Source organism: Leopardus geoffroyi, chromosome E3, assembly GCF_018350155.1.
Source record: "Leopardus geoffroyi isolate Oge1 chromosome E3, O.geoffroyi_Oge1_pat1.0, whole genome shotgun sequence".
Taxonomy (NCBI): Eukaryota; Metazoa; Chordata; class Mammalia; order Carnivora; family Felidae; genus Leopardus; species Leopardus geoffroyi.
In genome coordinates this window covers 5,521,900-5,545,337 of record NC_059340.1, presented here as the reverse complement: position 1 = coordinate 5,545,337, position 23,438 = coordinate 5,521,900, and the positions used below count along the sequence as shown (strand labels likewise).

At 47.3% G+C, this 23,438-nt stretch overlaps 1 protein-coding gene across 4 annotated transcripts in view; it reads left to right on the top strand.

The window, feature by feature from the left end:
• BAIAP2L1 (BAR/IMD domain containing adaptor protein 2 like 1) overlaps nucleotides 1-23,438 on the top strand; it is a 95,694-nt gene that overhangs the window by 70,397 nt on the left and 1,859 nt on the right. For 2 of the 4 annotated variants that reach the window (XM_045460998.1, XM_045460997.1), the window contains 8 exons: nucleotides 95-232; nucleotides 878-1,030; nucleotides 2,759-2,926; nucleotides 5,449-5,554; nucleotides 7,405-7,621; nucleotides 8,265-8,342; nucleotides 9,395-9,575; nucleotides 22,947-22,984. In XM_045460998.1, the coding sequence (XP_045316954.1) occupies nucleotides 95-232; nucleotides 878-1,030; nucleotides 2,759-2,926; nucleotides 5,449-5,554; nucleotides 7,405-7,621; nucleotides 8,265-8,342; nucleotides 9,395-9,575; nucleotides 22,947-22,984 (1,079 nt within the window). Of the gene's footprint in view, nucleotides 1-94; nucleotides 233-877; nucleotides 1,031-2,758; nucleotides 2,927-5,406; nucleotides 5,555-7,404; nucleotides 7,622-8,264; nucleotides 8,343-9,394; nucleotides 9,576-22,946; nucleotides 22,985-23,438 lie in introns of all 4 variants that reach the window. The other 2 variants (XM_045460996.1, XM_045460995.1) reach the window with 1 other exon arrangement.

Here is a 23,438-nt window from a genome sequence, read left to right as displayed (position 1 = left end):
TGCAGGGCCACGTACAGTGGAAATATTGGCAGCAGTAACTGCCCAACAGTTTGTATGGTGCTACACTAAAACAAGCACAACATTTCACTTACAGGCAACCCTTAAAAGATACCAAACAGAACACAGGAATAAATTAGATTCTTTGGAGAAATCTCAAGCAGAGTTGAAGAAGATCAGAAGGAAAAGTCAAGGAGGACGAAATGCGCTCAAATATGAACACAAAGAAATTGAGGTGAACTTTTCAGCACTTCTTTCTTTATTTTGTTGTTGATGATTTGTGCAGTTTACAGGGAAGCTTACTTACCTCACTCAGCATATACTTTCATCTGCTCACTGCTCTGCTGCTGTTGAAGCTTATGAGCATTTTTGAGTTGGTATGAGCTTAAGGCCACAGTTTTCCAGAGTCGAGGATAATTAGTAGCCAACTAAGAACATGGGCACTTTTTCCCGATTCAGGGTGGTTAGCATTACTATCCCCATTTTACAGATGAAGAAAATGAGGCTTAGGCTAAGTCACATGGTTGATACTTAGAACTGTGGTTTGAATTCGAAGTTTCTGGTTCTAAAGCCGTTGATTTTCCAACAGAACACAATCCTGTCCCTGAAACATAAAGTAATATTTTGTGTAAATTGCCCAGCACAGAGTGGAAGGCCTTTGGCAACGTTCTTCTGCACATGAGTCAGGGATCTTAATGAGAATGATAATACCTGCTCAGATCAGGCTACAACTTTGTTATTTTATCTAATGTTTATCTGCATTTAGTATTTATTCCATTATCAAAATAAACCAAGTGTAAAGATGGTGGAAGATAAACATCTGGCTGTGCAGCTCTGATTCCTCATGTCATACTTGTATAATTATTATTTATTTTCCTAGTATGTAGAAACCGTTACTTCTCGCCAGAGCGACATCCAGAAATTTATTGCAGATGGGTGCAAAGAAGCTCTGCTTGAAGAGAAAAGGCGCTTCTGCTTTCTGGTTGACAAACACTGTAGCTTTGCAAATCACTTACATTATTATCATTTACAGGTGGGTTCAGATGGCAAGTTGTGTTGCATTATTAATAATTTCATATTCAAATGCCCTAGAAATTACTTACCTTCCATATGTGCCTCAGTGTAAAGTGATGGGCCTATTTTGCCAATGAGAAGACTCCAAAGAAATAGTTTTGGCCAACTTGAATATGTAAACTTTCAGAAACGTGGATGAAATGGTCAAATGTTGCTTATAATATTTAAGTAATATATCCATATTTAAAATATTTCATAAAATGCTTAGTAATTGAGAAACAGCACTTTTTCTTTTCTCACCTATGAGTCTGCTTTTCTCAGACTCTCTGTGATGCATCCTCAGCATCAGTGTCCTCACCAGAGCTGTGGGATGGGTCCCAGTGGGCCCCAAGTCCAGCCCACCTGGGTGGTTTGAGATATTCACCTTGGGAGTCCATGTACAGAAGTGTCCCTGGAAGTTCTGTCCCCGCATCGAGACAGTTGTTGTGGTTACTTTTTTATCCTCCTCAAGGTGTTTCCTCGTGATCTCATCAACTGAACGACTGGCTTTACGGCCCTGCTTCCAGCACACATAGTTTTGAGGTTATGCCCCCAGAAAGCATTACAAAATATGTGTTATTTCCCTTTCCCTTTTTTTTAAATTATAAATTTTATTGGGCCTGTGTAAGCATCCAAAACTAGCATTGAGTGAAGTCAAATATTCATTGTTATTTGTAATGTAATTTAGAGAGTGCTCCATGGTAGAAGCTTTGTAAGCACTTGCATATAAGGCAACGTCCTCTTTTTCGGGGGAAACAACTTGGCCCTATCTGTATGCATCAGGCAAATGTTACATATTTTATAGTGTTTGCAACTTTAAGGACTATTCATCTACCAAATCTAAATTCCTAAGATCTAACATTGTCACAAGAAAGAATTGCAGTATTAGATGATCACTTTTGTCAACAGTGCATCTGTACTAGTTTTGGCAGAGTCATTTTCCATGGTGAGGGTGCCCTGCTGGGCCAGGGTCAATAGGCCAAGTAACCGTGAAGCTCTCTTCCTACAGCAAAGCCTTGCCACTGAAGGGATACTCACTGTGACACAAGGCAACCTGGCCTGTTACCAGAGAGCTCTAGTTGGTGGCAGACTCTTTCTTACGGTTAACTTTGGATCCCAGCTACGCTTTGTAGCATAAACTAAGTCTACTTCTTTTCTCTATTGGAAGTCACATCACCTTTCTGAAAACTGCTCTTGTGCCTTCCCTTTTCCTGGCTTCGGTGTCCCAGTCCTTTCAGGGGCTCCTTGGATAAAGAAGGCCCAAGCAGTTGGTGTGTCAGGGTTACAGTCTGAGGGCGTAGAAGGGTTGGGGTAAGGGCTTTGCCCTCTCTCTGGAGTAAGAGGAAGAAAGCACTGATTGGCATTTCTGAGGCCACTGGGGAAACAGTAGGGCTTAATAAGATTGCTCAAGCCTCCCTTTTGGTGTTTGAGCTTGTTCTTCATCATTTACAATTCTTGTAGTAGTCTTAAACTCTGCATTCATGCTGTGGGAATGGAGAAGCTCCTGTAGAAAAGGAGCCTAATCTTTCTCAGCCAGTAACCCAGGGCAGATGCTCAGAGATGGTTAAATGTTCACTGGATTTAACACAATGTCTCAGACTTGTGGTAGTAAGTCAGTAAAACATTATCACTGAGAGTTGATGGAACTTTTCTCAGCTCTTTGAGCAATACATGTTTGTGTTTAGTTGTGTTTCTTTTGGATTTATAGTCTGCAGAATTACTCAATTCCAAACTGCCTAGGTGGCAGGAGACCTGTGGGGATGCTACCAAAGTACCTGAGAAAATCATGAATATGATAGAAGAAATTAAGACTCCAGTCTCTACCCCAGTGTCCGGAACACCTCAGCCTTCACCAATGATCGAGAGAAGCAACATGGTAGGAACTGGTTTTCTCCCCAAGATTTCACATTTACTAATACGATTTGGGCCAAATTTGCACGGAGGACCAAGGCTTTTGTTACTGGGAATCACAGGTCTTCCTTTATTCTAGGGCCTTCCTTTTCTCACTCGTATCCCCTTGCCTTCAGATTTGACACTGGCTGTGCAATGGTTAGCAGTGTGTAGTGCTGTGGATACCACTGTTATCTTTGTTTTGGAAATGTTATTGTTACTGTTTTTAATTGTAATGATTCAAAATTTGTACGTTTATTCGTAGTGAAGGAAGTGTAGGTGTCTTAGAGAATAATTAGCAAAACTCTGGTGCCATTCATCACAACATAATCTGGTACTGGAAAAAAAAATATGGCCACCCCAGTATTCAAGGTAATGCAGTCAAGCATTGTAGTTTGCTGTTCTTTGAACCCGGGTTTTAGTACTTTGTGCAGACGTGTGGAGATTTGTTTCCAATGGGTAGTTTGGATACATGAGTCCACCCTAACCTCTGAAATGATAGCAGAGATGCTAAAGACCAGTCAGCAACCTACAGAATAGATCCATAACTGCATGTGGAATAAGAGAAGCTGCTGTCAGTGGGCCAACAACCCTGAAGGAGTCTAAAAGAAAGGCAAGATCAGTGTGTGGAGAATCAAAAGAGAAGGAAACCTTAGCTCTGAGCATGTGCAGGGCAAGACTGCAGCAGAGGGCAGAGCAGTAAGCTCAGAGTCAATGGTTTGCAAGAAGCGGTGGAGAACCCGGGACATTACATTCCTGTATGATTCGCATCCTCTAAGTTGGTCGGTTTCTTCCCCACTGTCTCACTTGCACTGAATGTCCCACTTGCGCTGAGTGAACAGTAGGCAACAGGGACTTTGGTCTACTGGCCAAAGCACCATGTTTTCACTGCAGAGGTCATGCATGCTCCTGGAAGTATCTTCCCTGTCCTCTACCCCACTGTAGGTAGCCTGTGATAAGGAGAACAGGCAAAATCCATACTACCATAAAGAGTGAAAAGAATAGAGAATGCTGTAAGATACCAAGATGGACAGATAACCAGGAATCACTGAGCAAGTAAGGAAAACCAATGCCATAAAAAGATGCACCAAAAGAAACAAAAACCAGAATGGCCAATATTGGAGGCAACAGAGGAAACAGTGGAGGAGAAATCTGAAGAAAGAGATGAAAAGATATTACATCCCCAGGGAAAAATCAACTAGAGATTTTGGAAAGCAAAAATTGGATTATTATTTATAATTGAAATGTCTGGGATTTATTTCAGCATAATCCAGGCATGGGGGAAGATGGGTGTGGCGTATATGAAACAATAGTGGCCATGAATTTGTAACTGTTGAAGCTGGGTGTTGGGTACATAAAGACTTATTGTGCTCTTCTTCCTACTTTTGTACTTGCTTGAAATTCTTCTAAAATAGGTTTTAAATTTCTCCCTCCCCTTCCTCCCTCCACAAAAAAAAACAAACAAGAAAACCCCACACCAGTAGACGGGCTTGTTAGCAGAATGGAACTGCTTAGAAAATTAAGCCAAAGAGCTCTCCCAAAATGCCAAACAAAAACAGAGGATGTAAACTTAATGTTAGTCAGGTTGGAGATACCCAGTTGCCTTCTTAGAATCACCAGATGTCTAATAGGGATCTCAAATTCAGCTTGTCCAAAACCACACGATTGATTTTCTCACTCTAAACATGCTTCTCCAGTCTTTTCCATCCAGGAAATGGCAGCTCCATCCTTTCAGTAGCTCAGGCACAAATGTGGACTCCACCCTCCCTCTCTCTCCCCCTCCCCCTCCCCAGTCACAGCCAACCCACAGGCATGCCCTGTTGTTTCCACCTTCCAGGTATATTCAAGGCCAGCCACTTCTCCCCCTCTGCTGCCCTGACTATGGTCCCTGCAGAAGTTACTGCAGTAGACCCTGCCTGCTCTTTAACACTGAGTGAGTGAGCCTGGACAAGAGGAAAAAACCAAACCTCAATAGATCGTGGTCAAGTTGCAGAAAGAGGCAAAGAGAAAATTCTAAGAATTTCCGGGAGGGGGGAAAATAAATTACTCACAAAGAAAAGAGAACACTAATGGTACCAGATTTCTTGTTACCAAAACAAGATGTTAGAAATTAAAGGAGCAATGCACTCAAAATTCTTTGGAAAAATTATTTCAAGTGTAGAATTCTGTAGCCAAGAAGACAAATCCTATAGACCTAGAGAGGACCCTAAAATCCATAGAGACAGAAAGTAGATTAGTGGTTGCCAGGGGATGTGGGAAATGGGGAGTAATTGCCTTAAAAAAAAAAGACAAAATGAAGAAAAGAATGTGATAATCTTGAAATAATTCAGAATAGGGCATTACCACCCAACTAAGAGAATTTGGGGAAGAAAGTGGAATTTAAAACATGTTCCAACAGCCCTGGAAATCTCTGTAAGTCCATTGCTGTGTTACACTAATATTAAACTAATAAGGAATTTTTCACAGGTTGGGAAAGATTATGACACCCTTTCTAAATATTCACCAAAGGTGCCCCCAGCTCCTTCAGCCAGAGCGTATACCAGTCCTTTGATTGATATGTTTAATAACCCAACAGCAGTTGCACAGAATTCAGAAAGGATAAAGAATTCAACAGGTAAGATATTTATTTTGATTTCTTTTTAAATACCTTTTTTTTTTTTAATTTTTTTTAACATTTATTCATTTTTGAGAGACAGAGCATGAGCGGGGAAGGGGCAGAGAGAGAGGGAGACACAGGATCTGAAGCAGGCTCTAGGCTCTGAGCTGTCTGCACAGAGCCTGACGCGCGGCTCGAACTCACAAACTGTGAGATCATAACCTGAGCCGAAGTCGGACGCTCAACTGACTGAGCCACCCAGGTGCCCCTTTTTAAATACCTTTTTAAATTTTTTTTAATATTTTGGATAAATGTTACCATGAAGTAGAATTCAGCATTGCCTTATTGGAACTTACACTTCAAAATAAATAAAGGTACGGGTTTATTATAAAACCATAAGACATTTTATAAGTGACACTTTAACACATACTAATTCCATGTACTGATTCATGTTTATATAGAGTAATTGTGCTATTGAAAGGTGTTACATTTTAGGGGCACCTGAGTGGCTCAGTCGGTTGGGCATCTGACTCATGTTCGGCTCATGTCTTGATCTCGCGGTTTGTGGGTTTGAGCTCCACATCAGGCTCTGTGCTGACAGCTCAGAGCCTGGAGCCTGCTTCGGATTCTGTGTCTCCCTCTCTCACCCTGTCCCTCCCCCGCTCGTGCTCTGCCTCTCTCTATCTCTCTCAAAAATTAACATTAAAAAAATTTTTTTTTTTAAAGAAAGGTATTACATTTTAAAATATAACGTACAAAGAGCCTCCACACTGAGTGCCATATTAAGTGGCAATTGTAATAAAATTTCTTTTTTCAATAAAACAAATTATTAAAGTTCCCATGACAAAATTATGGTTATTAATCTTACCAGTAGGCTTGGTTTGAATTATAATCAGCGTTTTTCATCATCTCTAACAGAGAACTTCATGCTTTCTGAACACTTAAGTTCTCACTGCTTAAATTTCTGTTGATACTGTTTCAATAAATCAGGACCAGTTACTGTTTGCAGACATTTCAGGCAGCTTTGGTTAGGCTCTGCTGTGTGCAGAGTTTTTGACACCAGAGGCCCCTCTCTCTGTGATAGATGTCTCACAGGCTCACTCATGAAAGTCATGGCCTTCAAGCCATGGGCTAGAAAGAGCCACAGACTGCAGCGTTTGCAGCCCTGTCCTGGGTGAAACGGGAGAGGAGATTTTCAGAATGGCTATTTTGTTTCTTTGGAGTGGGAAGTATCAGCCCACGCTCCAAGGGAGACAGAAATGTACAGCTCACGTAGTGCTTCCCGTATCAAAGTCCGGGCTGTGGGGTCAGGCCACCCACATCTGGTGCCCAGCTAGGCCACGTGCTAGCTGTGATCCCATTGAGTCACTGTGGATGATAACTAGTCCTTCCCTCAGAAGCTGCGAAGCATCAAAAGCGTGGACGGCACTGATTAGGGAGGGTTCAGTAAGTGAGCACGGCGAGAACAGCTGCATTTCCAGTCTCCTCTCGTTCCTTGCAGCCCAGAGCATGGCAGTGGGGTTTGAGTAGATCCCGCCCTGCCTTGGGATTCATGTTGGGAGAGGAGGGCGAGGAAGGCATCAGACCCTCTGGTGATGCATCAGCTGGCCTCTGATTACCTCAGAGCACGGGTGAGGCTTGGCCTCTGTGTGTCCTCTCTGCGTGGGGAAGAGCGTTTAGCCTCAAGGGTCGTCCTGTTCCCCGCCCGTCCGTCCGTCGGTCCAGGCGAAGACTAAGGCTCGGAGATACGGCGCGTGGAGCTGAAGTGGAAGGATCGCTGGCAGACAGGAGTGGGTGGCTTTCTGGGGTTTGCTGTTGTGAACTTGCCGTGTTATCGCTCTTTGAAAAGCAGTCGCTGCCGTGCTCAGTTTTAACAGATTCTTCAGATGATCCCAGTTTACAGCGATCGGTTTCTGTCGCAACCGGACTGAACATGATGAAGAAGCAGAAGGTGAAAACCATCTTCCCACACACCGCAGGCGCGAACCAGAGCTTGCTCAGCTTCGCCCAGGGAGATGTCCTCACGCTGCTCGTCCCCGAGGAGAAAGACGGCTGGCTTTATGGGGAGCACGACACCACTAAAGCGTAAGTCTTGGGGTAGATGCTACCCGTGCGGGAGTCGGGACCGCCCGCTGCTTCAGGGAACTGCTATATCTCTGTTGAGCAGCAGAGTCCTTGTGGTCACTGTAGTATTTTTACCAAAGTTAAGTTCCTAGTTTAGTTATGGTTCTAGTTTAGTTCATCGGAGTTATACTCTGTTCCGGGCCATTTTCTGTATGTCTGTGCATCTGCAGATGAGTTTGATCTTGAATAGATCATATGAAGTCGCCTCAGAACGTACTTTAAATACTCTTTCTCTTCCTTTTTTTTAATGTGACTTTGGATTTCTCAAGGATAATATGCACATTAGATAGATTTTGTTAAGATTTAGCCCACAAATAGTTTAAAGGCTAGTGTCCTCATTTCAACAAGTAGGTGCATAGGCTTTACTGTAAGGTGGTTAAGTTGGTTTCTGTGTAGATTATTTACCTATTAAATAAATGTGGAAAAAAAGCCAAAAAGAGAATCCAAATAAAATAAATGCTGTGTATAAAATACACATCATGTGACATGGTGAAAAGGAATTGGTCTGCTCTGGAGCTGCCCCAAGTCCCCCCATCGTGTGTTTATTGTCCACTTGTCTGCTGCTGACCCCACGATCAGGTTTTTTTCTCACACTCACCTGTAGGAGGGGTTGGTTCCCGGCATCTTACACGAAGTTGCTGGAAGAAGATGCAAAGGAGGCCATGAGTGTGCCCACACCAAGGTAGGACCTGACTGTGGCTCCCCATTTCCCAGTGACCACAAACTCACCTCTGACCGCATGTTCTCGGCCATATCAGAATTCCATCTGCATATGGAGCCAGCCCCACAGGGAAACCTCCGATGATGTAGGAGAGTACGAAAGGGGGATTGTTACCCGCGGCTGTTTCCCTTGTGGCTTCTGCTGTGAGGGCATGCCCCCAGACTCTGCTCCTCACCCCGTCAGCCCTCTGGAACCACCCACCACACCACCCCCCCCCCCAACTGGTTACTAAATCCAAGGCGACCGTCATGGTCATTGCCACTTAGGAAGCGCCAACATGCCTTACACTGACTAGCTCATTTAATTCTCAGAACAGCCTTATGAGGTAGGTCGCCGCTTTAAAATTGAGGAAACCGAGGCACAGAAAGGTGGAGCCAAGGCTAAAACCCAGGAAGGTCTTTCCCACACCTGGCTGTGAAACTTGCGTGTGTGTTGCACAGTTGTAGCCGGCTGCCCCGTGGGGTCCTCAGAAGTGACCCTTTCAGACTACCCTCATCTTTACCCTAAACTGGCACATCCTCAGTGGTTCCCGCCTCAGGGAAGCCCTGCATCCCATCTAGCTGTCCTGGCGCACCTTTGAGCACCACAGTTGATGCCCCCAAGTCCTGGTCAGTGTCGTCTCTGTATCCTCATCCCTGGCCATGTAGCTCAACAGCCACTGGGCCAAGGAATGAAACTAGGTATCGTGTTTACGATGTCAAAATGCTGAGGTTCTTTTTGTTTTGTTTTAATCTGAAGTGCTCAACACTTTTTAGTCTTCATTTTCTTATTGATCTCCTTAAATTAATCAAGAGCCAGCCCTGAATTAAGCTAGTTTTCTTTTGAGTGCACATTTATAAACCAGTGAAAACATGACACTACTTTTTACATACAGGTCTATTATGTGTCCTCTCCTCCCCACACCCTGTGTGGTTGTTAATCTGTTGCAGTTCTGGCCATAGGATGTTCAGGATGTTCGGGGTTCAGATGGTGGGATCTTATGTAATGCACATTCTCTGCCTGTTGGTTGTTAGCCCAGCGCCAGTGAGAAGCATCAGCACCGTGAACTTATCCGAGAAAAGCAGCGTGGTCATCCCCCCGCCAGATTACTTGCAATGTCTGTCCCTGGAAGCGGCTGCAGATAAGAGAGCAGACATTTCCAAAAGTATTTCTACCTTTAAAGCACCGGTGTCCAAACCAGAAAGCACCTCTCCTGTGAGTGGAACTTCAGCGTGACCCGCTGTGACCCAACTCCTGAATGGCGGTGGGGGGGTGTGGGCTGTCGTTCCCACAGGGATGCAGGTTGCGACCGTGGGACGGGCTGGGGGCAGGCCGTGTGTCCGTCTCTTCTGGGTTCCCTTCTCTGCCACACTGCTGCTCAGCTTCCTATACTCGGTCCCTCTTCTGTTTGTATTTTATCTGTAAATGCAGTTTATCAGATGGTATCAGGTTTTACTCTCTCCTCGCCTTTGGTCCTGGCTCCAGTCCGCTAGTCACTGCACCTTTTTCTGCATTTCCTTCAATTTTCATACTATTCCCTGAAGGGAGACTTCAGGTTAAGAATGGTAACTATATCTCAGTGCCTTCAGAAGGTGTTTAGTGTGCACCATGTGCTGGGGAAACACTGCTTCATGTACGTTCTCTAGAATCCTAAACAACCCTATAAGAAAGACCAGAGGGGCCATGGGTGCCCAGAGCCCCCTTATTCCTTGGGCAGCTGTGTCTGCCGAGCCCCGGTCCCTGGTGTGGGCTCTCGAGGTACAGAGATGAGCGACACCAATTCCTGGCTCTGCTGGAACCTACATTCTACTGAGAGGAAGTGGGCGGTGATGGAGGCCATGCAGACAATCACAGCAAGGTGAAGGGATAGAGGGGAAGGGGTGACAGCTCAGATGGATGTCCCAGGTTTGCATGCAGGCACTTATGAGGGATCCCGAGGGTGCGCCCCTTGTGAGAGAGGGCGCGGCATCGGGCAGGGGAGAAGCAGGACTGCGAGAACATCTAGGGCGCGAGGGCTTTAGCCAGGGCGATTTCCTGAAGAGCCTGGATGACTGAGGGCAGCACCCCCTGCAGCCCGGTACCAGTCTCTGGGTCCTGAATGGGATCTGGGCAGCACGTGACCGTATCCGCACCCCCGAGGAGGCAACGTCGAAGCTGATACCTGAATGGCGAGGAGCCCATCATGCAGGGTTCAAGGGAGAGATTCCCAGACACAGGAGCAGAGGAGGGCACGTACTTGGTACGCTCAGAGAACGAGGCCATGATTCCAGGATGGCAGAGAATCGAGAAAGGGGTGCGTGTTGTCCGTTTTGTCTCAGGACAGACTATATCACAAAGGAGGGGCAGGATAGAGAAAAGGACAGTGGCCTGGAAGGCCAGAAGAGCACACCTGGCAGATTCGGTGGCAGGGCCAGGAAAAGGGACACACAGGGAGTGCCCAACTGAGGACATCCACTCTGTCGGCCAGGGGAGTGAGATCATTAGCCGATGGGGGCAGAGCGAGCAAGTCTCAAGAAAGAGAATCTGTGACACAGGCATTTTGAGGAGTGAGAAGGTGCCTGCGCTCCAGAAAGGTAGTCGCAGTATGCCGATGCCTGTTTACAATTTGGGGTCATGATCTCAGACGAAGCCAGGAGGTACGGTCGTTTGTCCAGCAACATGCCGCTGTGCAGCTCAGGCAAGAAGTAATTAAGTGTTGGAGGGTTACCAGGTGGTGGGGCTGGAGGAGGAGCAGAGAGTTCCAGGTGTTTGCAGGGGTGGGGCTGTGGCGTTCCAGACCATGGAATCCAGGCATGGCCACGGACAGACGGTACCGGAGGGTGGGAAAGGAGGGGGCAGGTGGTGTCCGGACCTCCGTGAGGCTGCATGGTTGCAGTGGGAAGGAGCTGGGGAGGTGAGGACCAGAGCGTGGGCTGGACTCCTGGGGGCTGCCGGCTTCCACCTGGAAACGCCCCCGGGCACTGTGGGTGGTCCACGGGCACTTGAGTGCAGTGATTCTGGGCCACTGTGATTTTTATCTTCCAGTTATTGTGTGGTCCTTTCAGTAGTGCACGCTGAGGCATCTCCCTGCTTCTCACGGGGTGTGTGAAGCAGCCCTGCCCCAGCTGTCAGCACCCCTGGCAGCCTCTGTTCAGCTGTGAATGGTGCCTGGGCGCAGTCTCTGGATTACATGGGATGGGCACTCTTAACAAACGTGCCCCGTGTTTCAGTGTGCGAGCCTTCGGGTGTTTTGAAACATGCCTACTTCGTCATAAGCTGCAGTGGCGTGTTCTGATCCAGGAAGTGCAAGGTTTTGCAATTTCAGTCAAAAATGTCTGTGTCTGGCTCCTCTCAGAGAAGCATACTGTATGGTAATCGTTTGCACCTTTATCATTCCAAGTTACTCCGAATACCTAACTCAAAAATTATTTTCAGTAGAATGACACACAGCTTTTGGAAATGGAGCTTTTCCATTCTGTTGTCGTGGAAAAGAAATCGCTTGGAAGGACAAAGATATCAAATGCTGTTTTATTAAAGGCCCTCGTACATTTTAAAGCAATATTCACAGCGTTTGGAAATGACTTTAAGGCATTTTGAAAAGCATACAATTCCTTTTACCGGGGGAAACAAACCTTACAAGTGCATGTCACAAAACTCAGGATCCAGGAATACCAAGGTATGCTGTCCTGGTGTGACCTGTGTGTAATGCCTTCTCCTGTTTTTGATGTTCAGCTTTTTCTTAGGGAAAAATTCAAACATATACAAAAGTGGAAAGAGTCAGATATCTAATGACCTGATCCTCTCACCCCCAGCTTTCACAATTACCAGGTCATTTACCAGTCTTTTTCACCTTGCCCCCAGCCACTCCATCATTTCAGTGTTAATCCCAGACTTGGTGTCATTTCACGTGTAAATGCCTTAAATATAATACATTTTATTTATTTTCTAATTTTTTTAATGTTTATTTTTGACAGAGAGCACACGCGCGAGTGAGCATGAGCGGGGAGGGTGGGGGCAGAGAGAGAGGGAGACACAGAATCCGAAGCAGGCTCCAGGCTCCGAGCTGCCAGTACAGAGCCCGACGCGGGGTCGAACTCACGTACCGCGAGATCATGACCTGAGCCGAAGCCGGATGCTCAGCCGACTGAGCCACCCAGGCGCCCCTAAAAATTTTATCTTTAAATAGAATACCTTTCATTTTTACACAACCACAATACCAATTATCATATCTTTAAAAATTGACAGTAATTCCTCAATGTCATCAATCATCATTCCTCAATCATCAAAGTTCTGATTGTCTTACTAAAAATTTTACAGTATAGTTTGAATCTGGATCCAGACCAGCTGCATACACTGTAATTGGTCACCAAGCCTCATGATGAGTGTTTGTACCTACGAGTCTCTTCATATCTTTTTCCTTGTAATTTACCTGGAAGAGCCAGATTATTGTCCTGGAGGGTGTCCCCGGGCTCAATTTTGCTGAATGCAATCCCGTGGTGTCCTTTACTGCATTCCCCTTTCTCCTGTATTCTCGGCCTTGATCAGATTCGGTATTACTGTTTTGTTTCTTTGCCTGTTTTGTTAGAGCATTTCATCGGTGGTGGTGGTGGCTAGTCCATCCAGGGGGACACATGTCTAGTTTATCTCTCCTTTTGTGGTATCAGCAGCTTTGATAATAACCGCCTCGCTCCATTACTTTAAGGCTACGTAATGTCTTTTAAGATAAAAGAACCTTGCCCCAAAATCATAGTTAACACTGAAATTATAAGCGAAAACACTGACATTTTAGCCAACACAGTCTCGGTTTTAGAAAACTTTCAGTATTGTTACCGTGTCAGTAAAGCTTTATGACAAAAGTACTGATGCAGTTGTTATTACACTGAATTGGATACAATGAAAAATCCTGTTTTCTCCTGCCCAACATAATAAAGAATAGCTAATACCATCCTTCTCAAACATTTTCCCAAAAAATGAACAGGAGGAAACACTTCCTAATTCATTCTGAGGCCAGCATCACCCTGATACTACAGTCAGGCCCCCTATTTCTGTCTTGTAAGCCAGAAGACATTTTTCTAGTGTTTCATCTTAGCAGCCATTAATGTTTGGTTTCATGTAACGTTTTTTTTAAATGTTTTTATATTAGAGAGAGAGCGGGGAAAGGGGCAGAGAGAGAATCCCAAGCAGGGCTGCAGGGCTCAATCCCACTAACTGTGAGATCATGACCTAGTTGAAATCAAGAGTCAGATTTAACCCACTGAGCCACCCAGCTGTCCCTCATATAACATTTAGAAGCCCCAAATATCTTAACGAAAATGCTTTCTTTGTATGGGTTCCAGTGGTGCTTTTAGTTATCATTCACTTTGCAAGTGTCAGAATAATGAATGCTGATGAACTTTTTTTTTTTTTTTTTTGTGAGAGAGAGATAGGGAGAGGGAGCAAGTGAGGGAGGGAGAGAGAGAATCCCACGAGGGGCAGAGAGAGAGAGAAGCAGTGCTCACTGGGAGCAGGGTTCGAACTCACCCAATGTGGGACTCGAACTCACAAACCTGAGTTCATGACCTGAGCCAAAGTCAGGTGTTTAACCGACTGAGTCACCCACATGCCCCAATTAATAACTGAAACCTTCCATAAAAAAGGCATGTTTAGTACTTCCAACAGGCAAAGGAGTCAATACCTGTAGTGAGGTCGCATAACTTTGGTAACTAATGTTTCCGTGGCATCAGACAACTGTGACCAACCATACTTCTTTTTTAAAGACAGTTAAATGGTGTGTGAAGATGTACAGTGTAGAAGGGACCTGTGGACCACAGTGAGGCCTTCACGTTGGAATTCATCCATTGAGCATTGATTGACAAACTTACCATGCATGGTCCAGGCCCTGTGCTAGCCCTTGGGAAACAAACAGGAAGAAGAGCAGCCTAGGAGTGGAGTCCAGTGAGCAGTGGAGCCATGTGAAAGTGTGGGGGGCAAAGATGTGACGGGGGGGTGGGGGGGGGGGGGGGGGGAGGGAGGGCTCGGGCTCCTGGCAAGCACCAGGGGTGGCTTCTTGGTCGCAAGCATTTGAGCCAAGTTCTAAAGGAAGAGCTCTGACCAAACAAAGCCTTGCAGATGTGCATTGTGGGAACCGTGGTGGCTACGTGCGGTCCGGGGCCACAGCCAGACAGGTGGTGGGAGGGACAGGCAGGGAGAAAAGCACACCGAGCCAGGATGTCTGGGCCATGTGTCGTCCTTCCTGCGTCCTCCTGCACGGCAGGCATCTGCTGATGGCCCTCAGGGTGTGCGCTGGGGCCTGGTGACAGGCAGGAGGCGGTGTAGTTGTCCAGGGAATGAGGGCGGTGGGAGTCGTGTTCGGTGGAGATGGGAAGGGATGACAAGTTATTTAAGAGGTAAGAACTGACGGAGCTAGTGACCACTGTGGCCTGCTTGGAGAAACCATCATCCTGTCTTCACTTTGGAAGCAGTTCTGGTTTGCTCATGTTAATGTATGTTGGAGCTTTTTTTTTTTTTTTTTCTAATGTTTATTTTTGAGAGAGAGCATGAGCAGGGGAGAGGCAGAGAGAGAGGGAAAAACAATCCGAAGCAGGCTCCAGGCTCCGAGCTATCAGCACAGGGCTCGACATGAGGCTTGAACTCACAAACCACAGGATCATGACCTGAGCCTAAGTCCAGACGTTCAACTAACTGAGCCACCCAGGGCCCCAGGAGTTTTTTTGATAATTTATGTAATTCTGAGTTCCAGATCTTTGAAATGCCAACATTAAAAAAAAAAAAGAAAAAAAAATTCTTACCTATAATTAAGTTATACATGTAAACTACTAGAAAAACATTCTGAATAATGTAAAATAATCAGGGTATTATGTATTTTTATTCCTTAAAGACAAAGTTACTTATGGATTTTTAAAGTACAGAGTACACAGGTGAACTCAAGCCCCACTTCAGGCTCTGTGCTGTCAGCACAGAGCCTGTGTGGGATTCTCTCTCTGCTCCTCATGCATTACAGCTCTCTTTCTTTAAAAAAAAAAAAAAAAAAAGGACAAAGTACAATTTGAGAGACCCTTCTTCTCACTTTTGATAAAAATGTTTTCATCTGTGTATATATATTTCATGCTCTACTATATTTAACATAGATATGGCTTTATGGTGAAAATTTTGTCTCAGATTCTACTACAAATAATCAAATTGATAAATTACCCCACTCTTGAGACAGAAATAAGGATGCTCTCAAATTAGTAACATTTATCCCTATTGAAATAGTTTTCATTTATGTATTATATATATTAATATATATGTATATATTCACATATTACATTATATATACAATACATATATATGTATCTATAATGCACATATATACTGTGTGTATATATATATATATACACATATATACACATACATATATGTATTGTATACAATATATATGTATAATATCTATTATACATAAATGAAAACAACTATTTCAACTATATTATACATAAAAGAAAACTATATATATATGTATGTGTGTGTATATATATATACACACACACATATTTATTTGTTTGTTTGTTTGTTTGTTTTTTCCCCAAATGCTGCCATTTGCTAGATAAACACTTGCTGAAATGAGATTTCCTGTAACTCTACTGGGCCATCACAGCTACGAACCTAAGTTAAAGAGCAAAGTCCAAGTTAAAATATCTCATCATTATACCTTATTTAAAATACTTCTTTATTATTTATTTATTTAGAGTACACACAGGGGAGAGGGAGAGAGAATCTTAAGCAGGCTCATGTTCAGCATGGAGCCCGATGGGGGATGCAATCCCATGACTGAGATCATGACCTGAGCCAAAATCAGGAGTTGGATGCTTAACTGACCCAGGCGCCCCCAAAATACCTCTTTTTAAAGTAACACAATTTGCTACTTATAAAAATAACCAAAGAACTTTTGTTCTGTTAGAAACTATCCGTAACTTCACCTCCAGGATGACTGCTGTTAGCACTTCAGTAGATCTCCTTGAGAAAAATATAGGCAAATCTGTTTTTTCAATTTTTTGGTTTTATTTATTTATTTATTTATTTTGAGAGAGAGCATGAGCAGGGGAGGGGCAGAAAGAGAAGGGTGGAGAGAGAATCCCAACCAGATTCTGCCCTGTTAGTGCAGAGCCCTATGAGGGGCTTGAACTCACAGACTGTGAGATCATGGCCTGAGCCGAAATCGAGACTCAGATGCTCAACTGGCTGAACCACCCAGGCACTCCGACTAGATATTTTACCCTCCCTCCCCAGCACCCGCACATAGTAGGATCAGAACACTTTCTCGGACCAGGCATTTATGAGTGCCAGATGAGCTCCGTGCTGCTGCCTGGGCTGGTGTGCTACAGGAAGGCTGCCAGCCCAGCTCTCTAAGCTCCCAGACCGTGGGGTGGACTGTGGGGCCTTGGGAGATGGAGGAGAGGGGGAGACACAGAGCGAAGGACTCGGAGTCCTTCAGATTGAGAAATGGTTCCGACACCTCAGCTGGCCGTGCATCAGTGTGTCCTGCCCCTCCCCCATCAGAACACTCAGTATGACAGGTCCCACTGTCCCCTCTACGCTCTTCCCGAGGTACTGGCAGGTAACGATGATAGCTGCTTCGGTTTTGTGGTCTGGAGGGTAATGGAGAACACCAGTTCATAAAGGTCACAAGAAAATACTAACTGGTTTTTAAATTTTTTTTTTTAATGTTTATTTATTTTTGGGACAGAGAGAGACAGAGCATGAACAGGGGAGGGGCAGAGAGAGAGGGAGACACAGAATCGGAAGTAGGCTCCAGGCTCTGAGCCATCAGCCCAGAGCCCGACGCGGGGCTCAAACTCACGAACCGCGAGATCGTGACCTGAGCTGAAGTCGGACGCTTAACCGACTGAGCCACCCAGGCACCCCCTAACTGGTTTTTAAAAATCAGCAACGCCCACAAAGTCAGAGGGCCTCCCTGAACAAGACACTGCTGGCCACGACTTCAGGGGCGCTCTCCCCCATCACCCTCTTCAGGAAACTCAGTTTTCCTTATCTGTAAGACCAGAGAGTAATGACCCCAAAATACGTACACAGTGCTTCCCAGTTGCACAGTGAGATTAAACGATTGATATTCCATTTCTGTCACTGACGTTTTGAAGTCCTATTTCAAGATCCTAAGCAAACTGCCAAAGAAAAAATCCCACACCTCCAACACCCTCACGTGCTCCTCTGCTGACCCCGTTCTGTTAGCCGAGCGACTGCGTTTCATCACTGGCAAGTCAGATCAGGAGTTCCGAGAACATAACTGAAACCTGCGGGCCTGCTGCGGGGAGGCACACGAGAACTGGTTCTGCTCCCGAGAAGTGATCTCAGGAGCCCTGGAAGCTCCTGGCATTGGAACCGGCCGCCTCGGCTCAGTAGCCTCTTGCAGGAGCAGCAGGAGGCACAGGATCTAATCCTCCAGTGTCAAGGCATGGGCAGGGCTGATGAGTGACTCATAACAGTTAGAGGATTGGACAGAAATGTCCCAGGACTGGGTCATGCAGGCAGTGGCTACCATTTTGGACAATCAGGTATAGATCATACAAAAATAAAACAGTGTTCCATTTAAAAGCCTGATCTAGAAACATGATGGCGGAGAAGCATGTAGCATGACTCAGGCCTGCCTGGTACGCGGTCCTGGGATTTTGTATCTCAAAAGTTTTTATGCCCAGCCAGGCTGATAATTTATTTTTCCTAAACTAAAATTTTTAAACCAGCTGATGATGTTGGGGAAACGTATGTTCTGTCTCAGCCAGATGCTGGGATCCATGGCAGCTGGCAAAGCATCTTAATACTTTTATACTTAATTTTTATGTACAACTGTTATTGTCAGTTACATGTAGTCTTAAAACACCAGGATTCTTAGGCTTCATTAAGCATACTAAACACCCAATCCTGGGAGCTGCCTACCATACAATGTTCCCGGGCCCACCAGCCCCACAGTTCTGTAGCTACCCTGTGATGTTCTGAGACACCGACTTCTCCCTGGAGGGCTTGGGGGAGTGGTCCTTGGGACTGAAGCTGGAGGGTCTGATGGCCACGTTCTGTTGTTGCACAGGGCTGTTAAATAATCAGAGAACCAGGCTTGGAAGAGCTGTTGAAAACTAAGTTCTCCTCCACATACATTTGCTTCTCAAACTCAGCATTCACTGCCCTGTGCAAGCCACAAGTGTGTCTGAGGGAGGGCCCGGAGTGTGGCCTTTTTGGTTTGTTTTCTTTTTTGTTTTTTTGCTTCTCCTCTCCACAGGGGACACCTTGGTTCCCCAGGGTAGTTGACTCTTCCCTGTCTGGCCTTCAGTGTCCCCATTTTAGGAATAAAGGGGTTGAACTAGTTCAGAGGTTGTGATTCGTGAGATCAGTCTAGCCCACGTTGAGGATTGGCATTAGCTGTTAACATCTAAAACAAGCATCAGGATGGGACGCCTGGGTGGCTCAGTCATTTGACTGTGCGACTTCGGCTCAGGTCATGATCTCATGGCTCAGGAGTTTGAGCCCCGCGTCTGACTCTATGCTGCCAGCTCAGAGCCTGGAGCCTGCTTCAGATTCTGTGTCTCCCTCTCTCTCTACCCCTCCTCTGCTCATGTGCTGTATCTCTCTCAAAAATAAACAGACATCAAAAATTAAAACCAGCATCAGGGCTGCCCGTGTTGCAGGTAAGAGCTGACTTCCAGCAGCCTCAGACAGGAAGGAACTGTCTGATGGAAACAGCAGCCCAGAGAGGGTTGGTATAGCAAGGCCTCCCTCAGGGCTCTCTCATCAGTCACCCTGTCTTCTGGGGACATGGGCTCCATATCACCAGTGGGCAGAGAGCAGAGGTCACCCCCCTCAGCATTCTCACTGGGCCACAGAAGTCCCTGTGTCGTCTGAGTGTCTGCCTACCGCCAGGAGGACGACTGTGTGGGGTGGTCTTATGCTGACCTGGACCGCCCATAAGCCGGGACCAAGTAGTTGCCTTCAGGTACGTGGGCATGTGGTGGACACCCAAGCAGAAGCCTGGCTAGTGGGAAGGGGAAGATGGATGGACACCACGTGGCAGCAAGTGCCCACTCACGGTGGACTTGGGTGTTGTTTTCTGGGGGAATCACAAGATATGCCCTACTCTGCCTGTTCCTGCTGGGTCAAAATAAGCTGGTTATGGGTTATCTTGCTGACCAGGCCCAAGGCCTTCACTGCCCTTACTGTCTCACGGATAACCTTTTCCGCGCTCATAATGACATGCCTAGCCCCTAGTGGTGCCTGGTTTTGTCACTTGATCACCTCCTGTCGTGTTGAGTACACTCCAGACCAGCACCATGCTGCTTGCCGGAAGGGGACACAGAACATGCAACCGGCTGTGCCTCTGAGGCCATAGGTGCCGGCCTTTGTGAAGTCTGTAGAAAAGTGCGGGATACGTACTGCTGACTCAGAGCAAGGCCCACATTGTAGAAGTTGTTTTTCTGCCGGGGGGCTGCAGGACCCTGGGGAGCTCAGCTCCACAGACCTGCTCTAGCATGTGCTGTGTGCCCTGCACCGTGCGTGTGGAGAATGTGGCTCAAGACCTGCAGCCTGTGCAGAGGGGCCCTGGGGCAGCAGGAGGCGTATCAAGACCAGTCCGGTCCAGGGACGCAGGACCAAGAAAGGCCTCCAGAGACTGCTGTTTGGAAGAGGGAAAGACAGATTGGGGAACGCAGAGACCAGGAGACCCGAACCCCATGACTCAGCCTCAGGGAGGCTGTGGAGGGACAGGTTCAGTTGGAGCTTTTGGAGGCAGCAGGCAGGATGGACAGACAGGCTTGGGGCACTGGCCAGCGCAAGGGACGGGGTCGTGTGGTCAGCTTGGAGGGACGGTTCCGCAGACGCTTCTGAGCACAACATGAGCCTTCCTAACAGACTGAATGAGGGCAGCGCCACACGGCCTGGGGGTGCCCTTCGCTGGCAGGAAAGGGAACACAGGAGTGGGCTTAATGGAAGTATGTTAAAGAGAGAAACCGTTCTGAAAACGTCCTGTTTTTCTAAAAGCAGACATTCAAGAATGCCATATACAGGAAAGTGCAGGACTTTTCACAAAGCAGCTACATATAACCAGCACCAGAGCAAGACCTAGATTATCAGCCCCCCAGAAGCCCACCCCCCCCCCCCCACACACACACGGCGCTGCCCCTTCTTAGTCCAGACGGCCCCAACTTCGGACCCCGTGACGGCGCATCTGGTCTGGCCCTCAGAGGAACCGAACCACACAGCGGGCTGTCCTGTGGCGCTCCATCACTGCGTGGATCCACTGGGTAGAAGGCTGTTGTCCCTTCTCCTGTTGATAGATGTTGAGGCTGGCCCGTCAGGGCTGCTCTGAGTATCCCAGTGGGGTTTTGGTGCCCACGTGCACGCCTGTAGGTTGGCCAGAGTGTGTGAGGGGTACGTACCACACCAGGACCCAGGTTTGCCCGGCACTAAATAGCTTTGGGCTGTCCCAGGTTACTCTCACCTTCCTTCCTCACAGCGGAGTCGTCACTTGTCACTTTAGGGTCGACTGTGCTGCATCTCTGCAGCCATTTTTGTTTCTCTCAAATGTCTGGACCGAGTACTCGAATGGCACAGCCTGTGAACATGTGGCTAAACTCGTTTTAAAGTTCAGTTGGGTCAGGGGCGCCCGGCTGGCTCATCGGTAGAGCATGTGACGCTTTATCTCACGGTTGTGAGTTCAAGCCCCACGTTGGGTGTAGAGATTACTTAAATAAATTTTAAAGTTCAGTTGGGTCAGTCGGGACTCAGGAGGCCCTCCTGGGAACAGGCCCCAAAGTTTTCCCTCTGAAGCTGGGTCTGGCTGGCAGGTACTCCAGGGAGGGTTGTTTCTGGTTTCCAGTTCAGAGCGCACGGAGCTTTCCTCAGACTTGAGGGCGCACACGGCAGGGACAGAGCGTGCTCCCGGGAAAGGCCGCAGGAAGGTGGTTTCCAGGCAGTATCAAGGAGCAAGAGGGCCGAGTGTGCCTCTGCGGCCAAGTGCAAGACAGGCAGAAGCCACACCTGGCTTTGCAGGAAGTGTGCTTTCCAGGCCAGGAGGGAGGACACTGGAGGCCTCTCTGCTGCATGAGCTGGTGCCTCTGCGCACGGGCTGTCTGCTCTAGGCAACATGCCATTGCCAGCGGACTGAGCACACGTGCCATTGCAGGGCAGGCATCCTGGTGCTTTTTCAGTAAGTCATAAATTAGCCTGTAACCGTCACGGAACGAGAGCGCTACCCCACAAATGACTTGCTCTGAGGCCTGCCTGGGAAGCTCAGCACGCCTAGTAGGAAGAAATCATTTTGCAGCCATTTAAAACCCTATTAGGACATGCTGAGCAGGGCAGCCGCTGTGTGCATCTGTGATGAAAAGTAGACACAGGGGCGCCTGGGGGCTCAGTCAGTTGAGCATCCGACTCTTGATTTTGGCTCAGGTCACGGTCCCAGGGCTGTGGGATGGAGCCCTGTGTTGGGGCTCAGGGTTTGGAGTCTGCTTGGGATTCTCTTTCCCCTCTGTCCCTCTCCCCCCACTCACTCTCCTCTCTCTCTAAAATAAATTACAAAAGAAAAGGTAGACACTGAATTGGGGCACAAGGCTGACTGGGGTTGCCTTCAGGTGCTTGGGGCTCCCCATCAGAATGACCTTGCTTACCTGCTGGTCTCGAGGCTCAAAGCATGCTCAGAGGTCTTCAGAGGCACAGAGACAGCAGGCACAGGTCTGAAGTAGCCCCAGTGCCCACAGCCTCTCTTGTACTTCGAGAGTCTGTGTCCACAACCCAAGAGGAGCCATGCAGAAAGAGCCCTGACCTGGGCTTTGGCCTCCAACTATGGCCTTTGACCCTAGGCTGGCAACCAGAAGTGAGAAGAGCTATCTATCCTTCAGTGTTCAGAGGCCCATATGCCCTGAGGCCACTGGGAATCCTGGGAGCTTCCAGGAGTCTGGTCTGGTCTGGTGGCCTGTGGCTCAGACGGCATTACACTGCCCTCTCCTGGGCAGCCATCTGAGAATTAGCCCCACAAGCTCAGGCCAGTGATTTTTTTCCAACAGCCAGAGCAGATTTAAAGCAAATTCTGAAAGCCTTCTAGCTTTATAAAACGAAGGACAGAAGGCACACACACCCCTGGTCCCTGGCCACACTGGAAGACCCCCCAAGTCCCCAGGCTCTGGTAGTTTCTGAAGGCAAGGGCAGTGTTGTCCCTCTGTCGTCTCATCTTCTGGAACTTCCCACCAGATCTCTGGCTAGCCCTTGGCACATCTGTGGGCACCAAAACCCAACAAGGTTTTATTTTTGCTTCCTGTTTGTCATGGCCTCATTCAGGACTGGGCTCCCAAAACACCAGGTGTAGGCACTACGGCTGGGCAGCTTAAGGGCCATGGTCTTCCAAGGCCTGAGACATGCCAGCACTTGTGAGGGCCCCTCACTGTCTTCGGTTTTCTGTTCTTGCCCTTATCCCTTAGGTGACTTTAGACAGACGTTGAGATGGCCTCAGGTGGGCTTACACGCATCAACCATAAATTGCTCCTTGCACTTTAGATATCTTTAGCTTTAAGGTCTTATTGAAAATGTCCCGGTTTCGTGACCCTTCCATAAACTTCATCTTTATCTTCCTCACAGAACGATGCAAATGGGACAGCAAAGCCTCCTTTTCTCAGGTACGTTGAACTGTGTTCCTGGGGGTCTTGGTAGGTGCACAGCCCGGGGCAGGGGGTGGGGGAGGTGTCCCAGCCGAGGCGCCTTAGGCCTATGGGGTCCAAGGAGAAGGCGGCCGCCTTGTTGTCACAGCACAGGAAGCCTGCCCGGCCTCTGCCTGGGTCCCCAAGGGATGCCTCCCGGCCATGTTGCATTTGGCACTTTGATCCAGACTGCGTCCTTATGGCTCTCTCACGTAACCCCTCCCACACAGGGCCACAGAAAGGTGGGCTCTCCCATTACAGCATCTACAGCCCTGGAGAGTTCTGTGACGGGTGGGCATGGGTGCACAGAGAGGACTGCCACCGTGAAACATCTGTGTCTAGAAAATGTCCAGAGTTTTATACAGAAGCCTTCTAACTTCACACAGCAAGGACGGTAGTTCACAGCTCCTCTAAAACCCAATTCCCATCCTGT